We start from the raw sequence: 18,862 nt of genomic DNA, 5'->3' as shown, positions 1-18,862 counted from the left end.
GGGGAGCAGAGGAAGGGAAGGGGAAACTTAATGACAGACTGATAGCAAAAGACTTGTACATTCCTACATTTCAACAGTGGGTGTAGGTTGGCAAAAAGTTATGTCTAACATTTTTTGCAAAACAGATCTACCTGCTCTGACGGTGCCCAAATTACCAAATAAATTAGTCAGTGTCTTTTGTTTGGGCACCAAATACAGAATTTAAGCCTGACACTGAGGAGTGGTTCAAATTGTTTGTGTGCATTTATTTTTCTAGTTGAGCTTCACAAACTGTTTTCACTGGACTCCACTTGGAGATTCGAGGTGCACCCCCTCTTTCTAAGAAATGGTATTTTTGGATAATCAACAGTTAATAACCCTGAAAATGTTTTTTGTCACTTTAACTGCTCCTAATTCTACTTATTACAGTTTTGGGTTTTAATATGATCCAGTCATGTCATTAGAACTTCCTGGCTGAGAAATTCTTGGGGTTTGCTTTCACAGTGGCGCAGTGGTTAGCATCGCAGCCTCACAGCTCCAGGGACCCGGGTTTGATTCTGGGTACTGCCTGTGCGGAGTTTGCAAGTTCTCTCTTTGACCACGTGGGTTTTCGCCGGGTGCTCTGGTTTCCTCCCACAGCCAAAGACTTGCAGGTGATAGGTAAATTGGCCATTATAAATTGCCCCTAGTGTAGGTAGGTGGTAGGGAATATGGGATTACTGTCGGGTATAAATGGGTGGTTGTTGGTCGGCACAGACTCGGTGGGCCGAAGGGCCTGTTTCAGTGCTGTATCTCTAAATAAAATAAAAAATAAAATAAAATACAAATGGCTGCAACTTGTTTTGGTGATGCTGCTTGAGGAGTAAATGTTGGCCAGTCCACCGTAAGAGCTCCTTTATTCTTCAAATAGTGCCATGGGATTGTCTACTTGAGCAGATAAATGGAGCGTTGGTTTAACTACTTGTCAGAAAGAGGGTGCTTCTGACAGTGCAGCTTTCCCTTGGTACTGCATTGCCGTGCCAGCCAAAGTTATGTGCTCACCTACTGAAATGGAGCTTGAGCCCATGATCTTTTTACTGTCAGAACTTAATTTTACTCAAGAAGTCACTGCCCCTCTTTAACCAATCCCACATAGATCATACGTTTACAACAATTGGGCCTTCTATGTTGCTGACAATTTCCCTAATTTTTTGCCTTATGGAGACTTATAGTTCGGCTTTTTCCTTGTCTAAACAATTCATACCCAGGTGAGTATCTAGTATTTTTATTGAGTGGTACAAAGCTTTTGTATTTCATTGGGTCATGTAGGTTATGCAACTCTTTCAGTATGCCCATTAAAAATATAAGCTGGGTAATGTATGCTAACTAAATTCTATGAATTCTAAATCGGCAACATTTTTAAGCTTTGTGTTAATGCAGTCCTGTTTAATTAATTTTTAAATTGTGATACTATACCAATTTTTGTGATTGGCTTCACCAATTGATATGTTTTTGCATGGGATTACATTTGTACAAATTGTGACTTATTCTGCATATGAATATATAAAAGAACCCATGCTGAGAAAGTGCTGCTTGGAAGTGGTTTGCTAATGCTGATTCAGGGTGGGGGATGTAAATCAAACATGCAATAAAGTGGTGTATTATCTTAGTATTTGCTGCAGCACCAAATTGTTGTGTCTTGCAAGTGTGCGTAATAAAAGCTGATTTAGGCTGATAAAAGAATTTCCTTGTAGTCTAACTTTATACATTTCTCCAGAATTCACTGGAGTGGGGCATCTCGTGGCATGCCCCATTTGTTAGACATTTTCCCTCACCCTTCAGCTTGAAAATTTTTTGCCATGTAAGTTGGTGGAAGTCCGAGCTGATAACCACATGATGAGCACAATGGGGCATCTGGGACCTCCATGAACGATGGGACCGACAGCCTATCTTTTTAACCAGTGAGATTTAACAATTGAGAAAGAAGCTGGAACAATTGAGAAGGAGGGTGAGTTAAAGCCAAGGTACAGAAAGAGAAATAAAGAGAAGGAAAGAGATTGAATTAAGCTCGAGAAAGAACCCAAAAACAGGCTGAAAGGAAAATTAAGAAAAATTCTAGAATTTTATGTTTGAAGAATCTCTAACAACAATTTACAGTCTGTAGGAATAAAACACCACATCCAACATCCATTAAAAGTATAAGCTGGATAATATATACCAATTTATTAAATCGTTCTCTTTCTGGGCCAGAGTGGTTGATTGACATTGCAGGAACATAAATAAATGAAGAAAAGAAAGAATTGCATTTATATAGTGCTATTCACTTGCAGTCAATGAAGGACTTTTGAAGTGTAGGCACTGTTGTAATGTAGAAAACACAGCAGCCAATTTGCGCACAGCGAGCTCCCACAAACAGCAGTACAATAATGCCCAGATAATCTGTTTTTGTGATGTTGGTTGAGGAATAAATATTGACCAGGGATAACTCCCCTGCTATTCTTTGAAACAGTGCAATGGGATCTTTTATTTCCACCTAAGAGGACAGACAGTACATTGGTTTAAGGCTCATCTGAAAGATGACACCTCTGACAGTGCAGCACTCCCTCAGTATTGCACTGAAGTGTCAGCCTTGATTTTTGAGCTCAAGTCCAGGAGTGGTACTTGAACCCAGAACCTTGTGACTAAGAGGTGAGTGTACGACCAACTGAGTCATGGATGACACATCCTGTTAAAAAGATGTTTATGTTGTGATGTTCCAGCCCTAACTTTCTGTGGTGAGTTTACTAGGCAGTTAAAGTGAAAATGCAGCAATTTTGTGAAACTCATTGGGAGATTGAAGGCAAGCTGCCTTTTTCACAAGGTTAATGGTGGAGAGGTGCAAATCATTCAGCAGCTTTGGCAATTCACAATTCATGGGGTATCTTCCTTGCTGCACGTTGCTGGATGAATTGTATATTAATAATGGTGAGCGCATTAAACATGCCATTATTTTGGCAGCAAATTCAGGGCCATAATAGGTTCATGGAGCCCTTGAACTTTGCATTGTGCATTTTTACGAATTTTACTGATCAAAATAAATTTTATCCTAGGACAGCTTGTACACTCTGTCTTTCTTGATCTAATTCTTTTTCAAAGTACATTGGAATGTGAATTACTTTTTGTACAAGTGTTGACAAAGATTTGTGCAGGGCTTAACACCCCCATCTACTTATTAATTATTTTAAATTTGTATTTCCCAATTTGGCATGTTTCGGAAGGACGATACTGTAGATTGGTGCTTCGGGGACCTGTCATTACATTTTTAGTACAACAGAGTTTAAAGATTGCATTTCCCTTTCTGGCATCATGATTTTGGCACCAAAAGAACACAGTGTTATTTATAATACCATTTACTCAAGCACACTTGATTATTATGGTGCAATAGTGCATGCAGTGAGAACTTTCACTAGCTTTTTAAACTTTTAACAAAATAACAGAAGTTTGCCAAATTCTTATGTCCTTCTCTTTGGCAAAGACCATAATGGAAGTGAGGGTTTTGAGCTTATTTTTTTTCCTTCTCTGTAACATAACTGCAAAGACAGTTTAAAAGACATTTTGAAATATAAATTAAATGGTCAAATTGTTTAAATTTTCTGTTATGTTTCATGGCATGTTTAACTGTGGTGAAGAGGAGTCTTTTATACTCCAGGAACTTTAATGATTACATTACAGTTAACGTCTCGCAAGTAGCAGTATTTTGAGCTATTATGTTGTAGTATTGAGTCAAGTTTTAAAAAAAGTAATGTAATTTGCTGCCATGTATTGATAAAGCATGTTGCTTATAATATAGGAGGTTTGCTGAAAGAATGTGAAAAAAATGAAGTGGTTTTCAAAAAGTCACGTGTGGATGTCATGGTTCAGAGTTGGTGTCAATAATGATCAGTTGATTGTTTAACCGTGGAAAAAAAATGTGAACAGTGCAATCATGAGATGAATAAAATTAAATGCTGGGCATTCTTTTGTTTCCCCTCTTAAATTGACTTGGTTCCCCCCTGCCCTCCCCTCCTGCCTTCCACCCTGCTCCCCCGCCTTCCACCCTGCTCCCCCGCCGCCCCTGGATCTCTCTGCTTGCAGTTTTCTAAATAAGGTAACCAAGTTTTTTTTCTCTCCAGTAAAATGTAACTAGAGCTTTTTTTTGGGTGCGGCACTTCACAAAAGCCAGTGTCACCAGTGTTCTCTGCCGTCTTTATTTGCATCTCTTGTGTTCTTGTCAATATTAATGGGCAACTGGAACATGATTGAATAATACTGAAACATTTGGTGGGCAGTTTGCATTGTTGTCACAGTTCAAGTAACAAATGCAGACAATAAATTATAACAGTGGAGAAAAGCGCTGAAAAATCCATCAGTTTTCCACCTGTTTCCTGCAGATACAGAGAATAAATTTGCTTATTCAGTGGAATCTAGATGTAAGCGCTGAATTGAGCTCTGTTTATTCTGCAGCTGTATATGTGATTTTGTTGAGGTTCTACAGCTGCGTCACGCTATAGCTGAAGGTAGAGATGTACTTCAGTGTTAAGTGATGCCCCCTCTGTCTAGCTTCACATTATTAATTCACTCACTAAGCTTTATACTCGTACAATAATCTGATTTGTCGAACCTGGCTGACGATCACTTTCTTAGCACAGATGCATGGGTCCCTCATGTCCCTGCAAGAGGAATCTTCAAGGGAAATCCTGCATGGAGCACTTGAGTACAGTGGAATCCAATTGGAATGATCCATATGGCAGTTAGCCAACTTAGCGCTCAAATTAAAACCCCAACACTCTTGAGTGTAGCCTTCCTCAGGACTTGCTCGCATTTTAAACAGCTGAGCGCCCTTTGCTGGTTTTGGGCTGACCAGGAATGGGAGAAATTAAAACCAAGCATTTAAAGAAAAATGTACTTTACATGCTCCTGTTCCGACAGTATTGTTCATTGACACTCTGAAACCATACCAGAAGGTGGCATTGAATTGAAAGTTATATTAAAGTGGAAAACCATGAGGAATCCAGTATTAAACAGATTTTGTATAGTTTTCAATAAGCATTGCCATAAGAGTTACAGCACATCTTCTGGATCATTCTGAATCACGAGTGCACTAAAGCCAGAAGATATGAGATAACAGCTAATTGATTGTTTTTGTAGTTTGGGCAGGTATCATTGTAACACAACCCCTAGTTTACTGCATAAGAATATTTGGCTTAGCATAGAATAGATTCAGTGTTAGAAGCTCCAGTTCCACTCTGCTGACCCCTCCTAATATCTCCACCTTTGGCATAGTGTTAGTTTTTATCTTGTGCCGTGGGACATTTTCCTATGTTAAAGCCATTATATAAATGCAAGTTGTTGTTAAGTAGCCACTCAAGAATGGAGGCTGTGTGTTGTGCCTCTTTGTCACTGGGCTTAGTGTGACTACAGGTTCAGCCAACGGTATAACTTGAGTGGGTTATATATTATGCTGTTAGGATGTTCATCTGAAACAGATATCTAAAGTATTTCATCGGATGCATTTAAACTGCGATTGTAACATTGGGAAGAAGTTTCGCTTCGCACAGACATACGATTGTATAGTGAAGGCAGCTTGGACAAAAATCTTGACTAAAAAGGAGCTGCGATAAAACGGATAAAGTTAATGTGTTGCAGTGCTTAGTGTGGGAGCTAAATTTGTGTAATTATAAGAAATTATGTCACAGGAAGCTAAAGATTTAATATTGCTAACAGAAACCCAACTCCAAGCTGGGCAGGAGTGGAAAATAAACACGGTGTTATAATTTTAGGAAGGACAAAATAGGTAAGATAGGAGGAAGACTGGCATCAGAGAGAACTGGTTTGCCCAAATAGAGATTCAGACAGAGTCAATATGGTTAGAGATTAGAGATTTTTTTAAGGTGATTTGTTACATTAGTGGGGTTGTACTGCAGATCCCCTAGTAGTGGGAAGGAAATGGAAAAGGAAATCTACAGACAGATTAGGGAAATGAGTAGGAATAATAATTACTGTTCTAGGAGATTTTAATTATCCATCCATTGACTGGGACAGGGAGGAAGTAAGTGGGATTCTGTCACACATTTTAATTTAATTCTTAAAATGTGTGCCAGACTCCTTCCTCAAGCAGTATGTTCACATGCCTATATGAAGAGAGGTATTGCTCGATTTATTTATTAATAACCAAATGTATCAGGTAGATGAGTTAAATGTGGGTGAGCACCTTGGGTGCAGTGACCATAATATGGTGAGTTATAAGGCTCAAATATAGCGGGGGGGAAATTAATCCAAGAACATAGGCCGTGGATTTGATTAGGATGGATTTTCGAAAGAGGAGGAGTGAGATGGTTAAGGTGAGATGGATAGAGAAATTGGCATGCAGAACTGTAGATCAATAATGGGATATTTTTAAAAAGGAAATTGTTAGAATGCAGAATAAATATACTCCATTAAAAAGGAGGCTACTTCAAGTTTGAGAATGCTGTGGATAGAAAAGACAATGTGTTAAAATAAGGGAAGTGGTTAAGAGAGTAGAAAGGAAGACTCTGAGGGGCTCTGAAGAGAGGAGAATTTCAGAAAAAATGTTACGAACCACGAAATATTCTACAAATATACGAGCAAAAAGGAAAAAGGTGTGAGGTGAGACTCCTGAGAGGTCAGGATAATGAGTCAGTAGAAGATAAATGGAAATGGATATTTAACAAGTATTTTGCATCAGTGTTTACAAAAATGAAGGATGCAGGGGAGGACGTTAATCCTGAATTAGTTCAAAGTGAGATGAGAGATACAATAATAAATGAAAGGAATGTATTAGAGAAGATAGCTAAGCAGGAGGAGGACAAGGTGCCAGGACCTTATTGACAACATCTAAGGAATCTTAAGGGAAATGGGGAAAATATAGCAGCGGCCCTATTAATTAAATTTCAGGATTGTTTTGGGAGTGGATACCATACCATACGAATTAGGAGCAGAAGTAGGCCATTTGGCCCCTTGAGCCTGCTACGCAATTCAATATGATCATGGCTGATCTGTTTCTGACTCGAATTCCACACTCCCATCTATCCCCGATAATCCTTGATTCCCTTGCCTAACAAGAATCTATCTACCTCCGCCTCAAAAATATTCATCACCCCGCCTCCACCACCTTCTAAGGCAGAGAATTCCAAAGTCGCACAACCCTCTGGGAGAAAATATTTCTCCTCATCTCGGTCCTAAAAGGGTGACCCCTAATTTTAAAACCGTATCCCCTAGTTCTGGACTCACCCACTAGAGGAAACATCCTTTCTATATCCATCTTGTCAAGACCATTCAGGATCTTATGTGTGCTGGAGGACTGGAGACCATCTGGAGTTCTACTAATTTCAGAAAGAGAGAGGAGAGCTAACCTGTGTAATTACAGGCCAGTTAGTTTAACATCTGCAGTAGGGAAAATTTTTGAATCTTGAATTGAAGATGAAATTGCTAACTATCTACAGGAAGAGAAAATAATTAGAAGCAGCCAAAGGAAAGGAAGCTTATGCCTGACAAACTTGATACAGATTTTTGAGGAGCTGACAGATATAATGGATGGTCTGACTTCACTGTTTGTCCTAAAGTTGCCAGTGAAATAGAGTATAGGTTAATGTTTGGAGTAAAGGTAGTATGAATCTAATTGTATACTTGTGGTTCATGTGTCTCCAGAGAAATATATTTGAGTTTACTTTGCAGCTGTGGATGTGTGATTATTGTCCACTCAGGTCTCATTTCACCTTCTAGTGTCCCTTTTTGTACTCTAGCGGATGAGGCCAGTGAAAATCTCCCAGATATTAGAAAATAATTGGGCGGCACAGTGGCGCAGTGGTTAGCACCGCAGCCTCACAGCTCCAGGGACCCGGGTTCGATTCCGGGTACTGCCTGTGTGGAGTTTGCAAGTTCTCCCTGTGTCTGCGTGGGTTTTCTCCGGGTGCTCCGGTTTCCTCCCACAGCCAAAAGACTTGCAGGTTGATAGGTAAATTGCCCATTATAAATTGTCACTAGTATAGGTAGGTGGTAGGGAAATATAGGGACAGGTGAGGATGTTTGGTAGGAATATGGGATTAGTGTAGGATTAGTATAAATGGGTGGTTGATGTTCGGCACAGACTCGGTGGGCCGAAGGGTCTGTTTCAGTGCTGTATCTCTAATCTAATCTAATAAATTTTATTTGTTTAAGGTTTTGCTTTCACTTTGTTTTTTTAGTTGTATCATTTGCCTGGGCCATGTTCCGATCTATTGACAGAAAGCAAAACATTGAAAGGATTGAAGTCCATAGTGCGACTTATTTATGAAGGGCTGGTAGATAATGTTCAGTCTTTTCAAAAGTAAACCTTTTGCAGTAAATGGCTCCCTCGTGTGGATATTTTCAATCATGCAGTCGGTTCCCAACCCTTGAAGTTACTTCACTGTGGAGAAGTTAGTTTTGATACCAAGCACTCCTTTGTGTACTTTTACACTGATCACATCAACCTTCTGGGTGGGGGAAATCTTCCTTTTTATTTGTCTCACAGCCATCCTGCTGGAGGATCAGTCACTTTTGATGCAGAAAGCTAGTGAGCAGTTGCCCAGACATCCATCCTCATTGACAGACCCAAGAGTTGGTGTTGAGGTTTCAGACTCTTGAAAAATCTTATCTTTTTGCCTTCCTTTAACAAATGTAATTCTGCTATTATACTTAAAATGTTTGAGGCTGTTTATAACCTGGTCCGACCTACCAACAGTTGACGTTTGAGCTCAGCACTGTGTACAGCACACCCTTTCAGCTTGGGTCGCATGTAATTATTCCAAAATTACTTTTGCAAGATAAATGCTGACTTGTAATTCTATCTGAAAAATAAAATTACTGACCTGTACTGATCAGATGTAAAATCTAAAATCTCCATGTATTGTTGAAACAAGAACTCTTGAATTGGTGCTTGCCTCCCTCTTGTGATGTATTTTGATGCAGCTGATATGTGATTGAAACCTTCTTCAAAATGTATCTTTTGCCCTGCCTCCAGAATTTTGTTCAGGTACGTTAAGAAGTGCCATCTATGCTCAAGTAAAACTGTCCACATAAAGACTATCCCTGAAAAATCCACCTTTTTAAAGCTCCCAAAAATATTTGACTTGAGGAGAGTCAATATTTGAATTTCTGTCCATTAAAATTCTCATCTTCATGTTGACTGGTGCATACACATATGTTTTCTCTCTGCTTCCTCATTTTAACCTTAAAATAGTAATGATCTTCTCTAGCTACAATATTTGAGCAGCAACGCTCCCTTGTAACATCCATTCTGACTCCCATCACTGGAGTGAGGTTGGTCGATGAGGGAAATTGGCATTTAAATGTCAAGGCACCAAAGGAGCAGAATAGAATGGGAGCTGATGGGACTACACTGGGTATGATGCTGGGTCCACCACCTTTGCAGAGATTTCCCTGCCAAGAAGAAACATGTAAGGAGAGAAACCTGTGTAGGATATGACCCCACTTTTAGCCCCATATATTAACATTTCAAGCCTTGTATGCAAGTATATACAGTAAACCTTAACAGCTGAAAGTGTCAATAGTTTAATCAGTTTTAATTTGCAACAGTTCTTTTTCCTTTTACATTAACAGTAGAACAATAAATACTGTTGGATTTGCAGTGAAAAGTAAATGTTCAGCAAGTACTAATCCGCCTGTCTTGGTAAACCAGTAATATGTATATTACATATACATATGGGGCGGCACAGTGGCGCAGTGGTTAGCACCGCAGCCTCACAGCTCCAGTGACCCGGGTTCAAGTCTGGGTACTGCCTGTGTGGAGTTTGCAAGTTCTCCCTGTGTCTGCGTGGGTTTCCTCCGGGTGCTCCGGTTTCCTCCCACAAGCCAAAAGACTTGCAGGTTGATAGGTAAATTGGCTGTTATAAATTGCCCCTAGTATAGGTAGGTGGTAGGGGAATATAGGAACAGGTGAGGATGTGATAGGAATATGGGATTAGTGTAGGATTAGTATAAATAGGTGGTTAATGGTCGGCACAGACTCGGTGGGCCGAAGGGCCTGTTTCAGTGCTGTATCTCTAAATCTAAAATCTATTGTGTTTATTTCATTAGGGAACTCTGCTTTCATCTGAAGTGCAGTCATCCTGCAAAGATTACATGATATGAGGAATATGATAGAACTCTATAGATGTTGTTAATGCTAATTGTTGGGCCAGATTTCCTCCACCACCGCCCCCCCCACTCCCTAAGTTCTCTTTTAATTTGATGTGTTGTTTTACGTAAGTGAATAAGCTGAACTACGGTGTTTGTCTGAGCTTACTGTGCTGATTTGAAGTAACTTATCTTACAAAATGACGGAGATTGCGTAAAAAGTCAGGAGATTAATACTCGAGTATAGTGCGCTCCTCATTTGTCCCTCCCAAGAACTTTCCTATCCAAAAAGCACTTTAACATACATCATTATGTATTTTCTTCTAACTGAAAGAAGAAATTCCAACTTCTCAGGTTGTTAGAGATTAGCCTTGTTCATTGTTCTGTCTGAGAAAGCTTGTTTCGGTAATCACAGAATTGAGGAATTGTTACAGTGTAGAAGGAGGCCATTTGGCCCATCTTGTCTGCACCAGCTCTCTAAAAGAGCAGTTCACTCAGTTCCATTCTCTGGCCTTCTCCCCATAACCCTACACGTTCTTCCTTTTCATATAACTGTCTAATTCCCTTTTGAATGCTTCAATTGAACCTGCCTCCACCACATTCTCAGGCAGCGCATTCCAGACCTTAACGACTTGCTATGTGAAAAAGTTTTTCCTCATGTCAGTTTTGCTTCTCTTACCAAATACTTTAAATCTGTGGCCTTTCGTTCTCTATCCTTTCACTAGTGGAAACAGTTTCTCTCTATCTACTCTGTCCAGTCCCCTCATGATTTTGAATACCTGTATCAAATCACCTCTCAGCCTTCTCTTCTCCAAGGAAAATAGTCCTAACTTCTCCAATCAATCTTCGTAACTGAATTTTCTCATCCCTGGAACCATTCTTGTGAATATTTTCTGTACTCTCTCCAATGCCTTCACATCTTTCCTAAAGTGCGGTGCCCAGAACAGGACGCAATATTCCAGCTGAGGCCGAACTAGTGTCTTATACAACTTCAGCATAACTTCCTTGCTCTTATACTCTATGCCTCTATTAATAAAGTCCAGGACACTGTTTGCTTTATTAACAGCTCTCTCAACCTATCCTGCCACCTTCAATGATTTATACGCCAAGGTCCTTCTACTCCTGCACCCCCTTTAGAATTGTACCCTTTATTTTCTATTTTCTCTCCATGTTCTTCCTACAAAAATGAATCACTTCACATTTCTCTGCATTGAACTCCATCTGCCACCTGTCTACCCATTCCACCAACTTGTCTATGTCCTTTTGGAGTTCTATACTATCCTCCTCACAGTTCACAATGCTTCCAAGTTTTGTATCATCTGCAAACTTTGAAATTGTGCCCTGTACACCAAAGCCTAGGCCATTAATATATATCAGGAAAAGCAAGGGTCCCAACACTGACCCCTGGGGATCTCCACTACAAACCTTTTTCCAGCCCGAGAAATATCCATTAACCACTAGTCTTTGTCTCCTGTCATTCAGCCAAATTCGTATCCATGTTGCTACTGTCCCTTTTATTCCATGAGCTATAAGTTTGCTCACAAGTCTGTTGTGTGGCACTGTATCAAACACCTTTTGCAAGTCCATGTACACCACATCAATAGCATTGCCCTCATTAACCCTTTCTGTTACCTCCTCAAAAAAACTCCCATCAAGTTAGTTAAATGTGATTTTCCTTTAAGAAATCCATGCTGGCTTTCCTTAATTAACACGCATTTGTCCATGTGATGATTGATTTTGTCCCGAATTATTTTTTCTGTAAGTTTCCCCACCATCAAAGTTAAACTGACTGGCCTGTAGTTGCTGGGCTTATCTTTACACTCTTTTTTGAACAAGGTGTAATGTTTACAATTCTGCAGTCCTCTGGTACCACCCCTGAATCTAAGGAAGACTGAAAAATTATGGCCAGTGTCTCTGCAATTTCCACCCTCACTTACCTCCGTATCCTTGGATGCATCTCATCCGGTCCTGGTGCTTTATCCACTTTAAGTACAGACAGCCTATCTAATACATCCTCTTTTAATTTTAAACCCCTCTAGTATCTGAACTACCTCCTGTTTCACCATTGCCTAGGTTGCATGGTAATATATGTACCAAATCCTTCTTTGAGAAGTTCTCATTATAATCAAGCAGAGATCAGCATCCTTCGTGGCCTAGTTGCTAATTCCAGTACTCTAGGGCAATTAAGGTCCAATGTCCATACTGGTTGGGGGTGGATGTGGAGGATCTCTAGCAGAGATTGTAGTCTTTCCTCTTTGGTTCATGATTTCTCTTTCTTTGTGGTGTTTCTGAGGGTGCACCTTTTGGTTCAAAGGTACTTTCTACCTTTGCAGAGTTTAATCCTCCCTCAAAATATAGATCAGTTTTGACAGGGTCAAAAATGCAGGCAGACGTTACCTGCTTTAAAATTGATAGTGTGTATTTTGGTAGAAGCTCAGTAACCTGCCCCTCTATCTGGCACTATCTTGCTTTGTGCCATTTGATTTTGGAGAAATATAGCTTATAATGAGATTTCACCATAAGTCCAATAGTATCTCCTTTCCCATTAGGTTCTATGAACAGGTTTACAAATTGAAAAGGAGGGGTGGGTGGAGTGGAGCGGAGGAATAATCTGGCAAACCTCCTGAGTGTATTTGAGTTTGCGATTGGAAGCCTGTGACCAGTGGTGTACCACAGGGATTGGTGCTGGGACCCTTGCTGTTTGTAGTGTACATTAATGATTTAGACATGAATATAGGAGGTATGATCAGTAAGTTTGCAGATGTCATGAAAATTGGTGGTGTTGTAAATAGTGAGGAGGAAATCCTTAGATTACAGGACGATATAGATGGGTGGAACAGTGGCAAATGAAATTTAATCCTGAAAAGTGTGAGGTAATGCATTTTGGGAGAACTAACAAGGCAAGGGAATATACAATGGATGATAGGACCCTAGGAAGTACAAAAGGTCAGTAGGACCTTGGTGTACTTGCCCATAGATCACTGAAGGCAGCAGCACAGGTAGATAAGGTGGTTAGGAAGGCATATGGGATACTTGCCTTTATTAACTGAGGCATAGAATATAAGAGCAGGGAGGTTATGATGGAGCTGTATAAAATGCTAGTTAGGCCACAGCTGGAGTACTGTGTACAGTTCTGGTCACCACACTATAGGAAGGATGTGATTGCAATGGAGAGGGTGTAGAGGAGATTCACCAGGATGTTGCCTGGGCTGGAGCATTTCAGCTATGAAGAGAGACTGAAAAGGCTAGCGTTGTTTTCCTTGGAGCGGAGAAGGCTGAGGGGGGACATGATTGAGGTATACAAGATTATGAGGGGCATTGATAGGTTAGATAGGAAGAAACTTTTTCCCTTAGCGGAGAGGTCAAGAACCAGGGGACATAGATATAAGGTAAGGGGCAGGAGGTTTAGGGGGGATTTGAAGAAAAATGTTTCCACCCAGAGGGTGGTTGGAATTTGGAACAAACTGCCTGAAGGGGTGGTGGAGGCAGGAACACTCACAACATTTACGAAGTATTTAGATGAGCACTTGAAATGCCATAACATACAAGGCTACGGGCCAAGTGTGGGGAAATGGGATTAGAATAGTTGGGTGTTGGATGGCCGGCACGGACACAATGGGCTGAAGGGCCTGTTTTTGTGCTGTATAACTCTGTGACTCTATGACCATAATCTGTACAATCTGTTCCTTGAAGCAGCATCCCTTGTAAACCACAATTATGGTAGGAATAATAACCTCCATCCTTATTTTCTCAAAGCATTCTTTTAAGAAAGGGTTTGCTTATATAAGCAGGGAATTTCCTCTGTGGTTCCACTGATCAGCCACTGTAACTTCAGCATAAGATCGGCGGAAGCCCACTTCACGTGGTGTATTCTGTTATTGTTCGGTCAAAGTTACAGCTGCTAATTGGGAGAACCGCATGGAAATTCCTGGCTTTAGGGCCTTGTCCTGTTTTTGAAGTGTCCAAAACTGCTTCACTTGGTGACTTTACCTTAAGAGGCCAATGACCTTCAGCATTGTTCTCTCTAACCTGTGCGCATCTGCAGTTGCACAGCAACCCAGAAGGTTCAGTGCAAGACACTCACAAGTTGCCTCCTTGAAGATACTCTATGCGGCTTTGCAAAAATATTTAAAGGTGCCACGTATTGAAATGAACAGGCCACACGCAACCAAAAAAATTTAGTGGCAACATTGTTGTTTTTGTGGGCAATTGCAGTGCCCGCACTGCACAACCAAAATCCCACAAGCAGCAGTCGGACAAATTAGCAGCTTATCTTTTTTTTTGGTCTTTGCTGGTATGTACTGGGGGAAGAAGGTCAGGAAGAACCTCAGATTCTGTGTTGACAAAGCTTGTTTGTAAGAGGCAACATTTCTTATCATGAAAGATGGCAAAATATCTGTTCTCTTTGCAATCAATAACTAACTACCTAAATCACACATTTCAAAACCATCTTTGCGGGATTCTGTTAGCAGGTCACTAATTGCTGGTAAAACCATAGGCATTGTTCCATTTAAAAAAATTTAAACCTTCACTTTCTTCCCAAAACATAGCAACTTTTTTGTCAATTGAAAATGTATGTTTCTTTTGCACTTACAAGATAAATTTTGAACAGAGATAGCATATTTTAAAAAGAGTCAAAAAGGTAATTATGTTTAGTCCACAGTAAAACACCAATGTGACTTCTGGGCTTTTATTTTACAGATCACACGTGGAACTTCGAAATTAATTTATTGTCTTGTGGCAATGGATAGAACAAATGCTGTACTGCGTAAGCGAAATCAGGTAAATCTGAACCTATTCCCATTGAAATCTATAGTGGTGGATTTAAAAAAAAAGATCTGTGGTCGAACCTCACATGTCAGTGTTTGAAATATATATTCAGGAATTTGGTCTTTTTAGGAATGTCTTGCATGGAGCATGAACACTAGCATAGACCAGTTGGCCGAATGGCCTATTTCTATGCTGTAATTTCTAGGCAGGAGCATTTGAAATATAGGAAATGGGAGCAGGAGTAGGCCATTTGCCCTTCGAGCCTGCTCCACCATTCAACTAGATCATGGCTGATGATGTGCCTCAATGCCATTTTCCCGCACTATCCCCATATCCCTTGATATCTTTAATATCGAGAAATCAATCGATCTCTCTCTTGAACATACTCAATGACTGAGCCTCCACAGCCCTCTGGGGTAGAGAATTCCAAAGATTCACCACCCTCTGAGTGAAGAAATTCCTCCTTATCTCAGTCCTAAATGGCCCACCTCTTATTCTGAGACTGTCCCTGATTCTTAGCTGCAGAGAACTGTGTCTTTCCCCCTGTCTATACTATCTGCTACAACCACTGCATTCCTATTTACTTCCCCGCTTGAATGGCTTCCTGTACCACGGTGCCATGGTCAGTTTGCTCACTCACCCTGCAGCCCTTGCTCTCATCTGTACAAGCTGAAAGAACCTCATGCCTGTTGGACAATTGCAAGGGCTGAGGCTCCTCAATTGCACGAACAAGTCTCTCAACTCCATCCCCAAAACTGAAGGGGAGTTCAGATTCCATATTTACAAAGGTGCAAGACTAATCTTAGAAAGTTATAATAGGACGTATAATAAAAAACATTGAGTTGAGGGTTTCTGATTATTAAACTAATATTCGATGCAACAAAAACAATAGAGAGCTGAGGTCTCTCAAATGTAAAACAATCTTTATTCATTAGTGATGCAGATTGAAGCTAACAGGAAATAATTAAATCAAAATCCAATTCCAATTGCATCTGGAAGAAACACTAGCGATCAAAGAGTAAATTGGGGTTCTTGATCCCCTTACCTGCCTCACTTGCAGTCACACCCTCCTGTCTCTGACCACTCACCAAATCAGAAGATCCTATCCTAAGGGGTGTGACTGCCTTCTGAAACAAAGTGTCCAGGTAACTTTCCCCCTCTCTGGCACATCGCAGTGCCTGTAGTTTGGCCTCCAGCTCATTGACTGTGAGCCAAAGCAGACACTTGCTGCAGGTGTGTTTACCATGGATCACACTGGCATCCACCAGCTCCCACATACTGCAGCTGCAACACATCACCTGTCCTGCCATTTTTATTATATGTTAATTAATTTATTTTAATTAATTTATAATTAATAAACCCCACTACTACCAAGCCCCACTACTGGTAATAAGCTTTACAACTGGTAGTAAAGCTTACTACTACTAATAAAACCATACTAATAAATTACCTGAGACTGAGATGATTCTTATTTCAGTTAATGTTATACTAACCCAAATGTAATGCAAAATATTACTTTTTATAACTAATCATAATGCAGAACAATTTCATCCTTGGAAAGTAAAAAGAAAACCATGTAAAAATGAAACAAATATCATTGTGGTTTATGCTTTTGAGACTCCGTGCAGCAAGTTCATAGTCCCAGCTGTTTTGACCCTTGGGACACCTTAGTGTGGTTGTGCTTCTTTCTGACAAAGCATAGAAAATTAAAGGGTGAGCCAGTAAGTGACAAGTAGCATTAGCAGTAGCTGGGGTGAAAGTTGCACACATTTCTGCAAAGAATAGTGCACGACGCAAAGGCAGGAAAGTGTGAGGCGAAAGATAAAACAAAATGCAATGTCAGCAACAAAACCTTCACTCTGGGTTTGATTCTGATTTTAAAAGTGTAACGGTATGTGATAGTTCAGTATTCAGTACTGTAGTTATGGACTCCCAGTTACAAACATTGATGTAAAGTTTCCTCTGTTTGATAATTACATCAAAAGCCTGTTTATTACACAGAATGCAAAGGAATTCTTCTCCTTATGAGCTTGTATGTCACTAGTAGCTGCAATTCAATCTTCCTTGCCTTTAATTGACTAAGTTTTTGTCTCAGCTACAAGGTGGGCCACTGAAAGGGGAAATGATTCATTCAAATCAAAAGCTAGTTCCACTAATAACTTTCTAAATTTCAATAAATGGCAAGTTTTTCCAAAATAAAAATGCTGATCCTTACCTTTTTGCCCAGGGAAAAATGCTCCCTAACCTAATACACCACAGTGAGGAGCCATTTCCTTCCATATACCCAACATATCCCACTACATAGTCATCCAGAGAAATACTTTTAATATTGGGTAATGTACATTTAACTGGGGGTGTGGAATGTTACTTTGCCAACTTAGCTTGTAACCAAGCACACTCCAGCTTATGGCACTGACACACAACTTAATAAAATTCAGTCCAAGGTCAGAGTGGGACCTTTGTTTTGCAAAATGATTAAGCTTCATTATGTTTTATAAATATTACCACAAGGATAACACTGGCAGCAGATAATCAGTTACTTAATCCTTTGGCAAAATTGAAAAGTTAATTCAAATAAAAATTCCCTCACAATTAAGAAATGTAAATCAAGTTTTCATCTTCCTATTTTTTAAAACATTTTTATGCTCATCAAGACGAGTAATGTTATTGCTGGGGATTGGAACTTTTCCAATTCAGGCACCCTTTGCCAGCTTTGAGCACTTCCAAGTTAGGCATAGCACAGCCAGATGCAGTGTAAAGCTGTCTCTGCTCTGCCCCAACAGCACACCTCAACCCCAAATTTCAGAAGAGCACACCCTGATGCACCAGTGTGACAAATTTTCCCTGTCCCATATTGGGGCTTCTCTAAGTGACATTGCCAATTAATGCCGAATATTACATTGTTGGTGGCTTGCCCACTCGCAACTGGAATGAGGCCATCCAAACATTTCACCTAGGACTCTTATAGCCAGATAGAGAGGACTATCATCCTATCAGAGAGGACTAGATTTCAACCCAGGAGCCAGAAGTAAAATCCCAGTGTCTAATTCGCTGCACCACCCACTTTTTAAAAAAATAAATAATATATTTAACCAATCATTAATTTGTATGCATTATAAGCACTGAGGATGGCGATTCTCTTGCAAATTTGCGTTTTTTTTCAAGCTTGCAATATTAAAATTCAAAATTTATGATATGGGTGCACTTCAAAAATAAACTAACTAAACTCAAATTAGGCTAACAGGAAATGAATTTCTTGCATTCCTTCCATTTGCGTCAGTCATGTCTTGACCCTCCCCTCAGCACAACTGTGTTGTTTCACTCCTTTTCGTTTAAATTTTTCCACCATTTCCAACCTCTGTGGGCTGGCAGAAACCCTGCTGGGAAGCCAGCAAGATATATTAGGCTGACTGTGGAAAATTCACCTGCGGAAGAGGAAAATCCAAGCTCCCATTTCTAATGGGCATGTGCACCACCTAAAAAGCAATGAAATACTGGTGGCTCTTATAAACAAATAGTTAATTAACGCCATCGCCTCCCTTTGTAACATTCTGTCAAAGAAACATGAAGTTAGATGGAGAGAGAGAGAATAGATTTCTCGATGGGCCTAGTGCCACAAATATGTTTTTAAATACAGTGCAAATCGATAGCCATTAAACCCCTCGTTATTCATACCCTCTTGACATTTACTGCAGCTGAGGTGCCTACTCTGCTGTTGGAGCGAATGCTCTTGTAACCTGCATCACCAATGTTGTCAGACCTCATTAAAGCCTTCGAAAAGATTACACTGTAATTGATCACAGATGCATGAGAAACATGATTGGGTGGGGAAGTGGGGGACCTGACAAGACAGGATATGCCACCAGGATGAGAAAATTGCAGAAAGTAATGTTGTATAACTTAGCATGCTAATTTATTCTAAGCGTAGACTGCATTTGCGATATGTTACTGTAGGGAGTCAATTGCTGGAACTTTCAACTTGCCTGGGGGAGGGGTGAAA

General features: G+C 40.2%; 1 protein-coding gene across 6 annotated transcripts in view; it reads left to right on the top strand.

Moving 5' to 3' along the window:
• The window catches only part of znf800a (zinc finger protein 800a), a 115,052-nt gene that overhangs the window by 37,074 nt on the left and 59,116 nt on the right, over positions 1 to 18,862 (top strand). For all 6 annotated transcript variants that reach the window (XM_068050918.1, XM_068050914.1, XM_068050915.1 and 3 more), the window contains exon 2: positions 14,794 to 14,874. In XM_068050918.1, the coding sequence (XP_067907019.1) occupies positions 14,836 to 14,874 (39 nt within the window). In that variant the 5' untranslated portion in view covers positions 14,794 to 14,835. The remainder of the gene's footprint in view (positions 1 to 14,793; positions 14,875 to 18,862) is intronic.

The sequence above is a fragment of the Heterodontus francisci genome, chromosome 18 (genome assembly GCF_036365525.1).
Source record: "Heterodontus francisci isolate sHetFra1 chromosome 18, sHetFra1.hap1, whole genome shotgun sequence".
Lineage (NCBI taxonomy): Eukaryota > Metazoa > Chordata > Chondrichthyes > Heterodontiformes > Heterodontidae > Heterodontus > Heterodontus francisci.
This window is presented reverse-complemented; position numbering and strand designations above follow the sequence as displayed.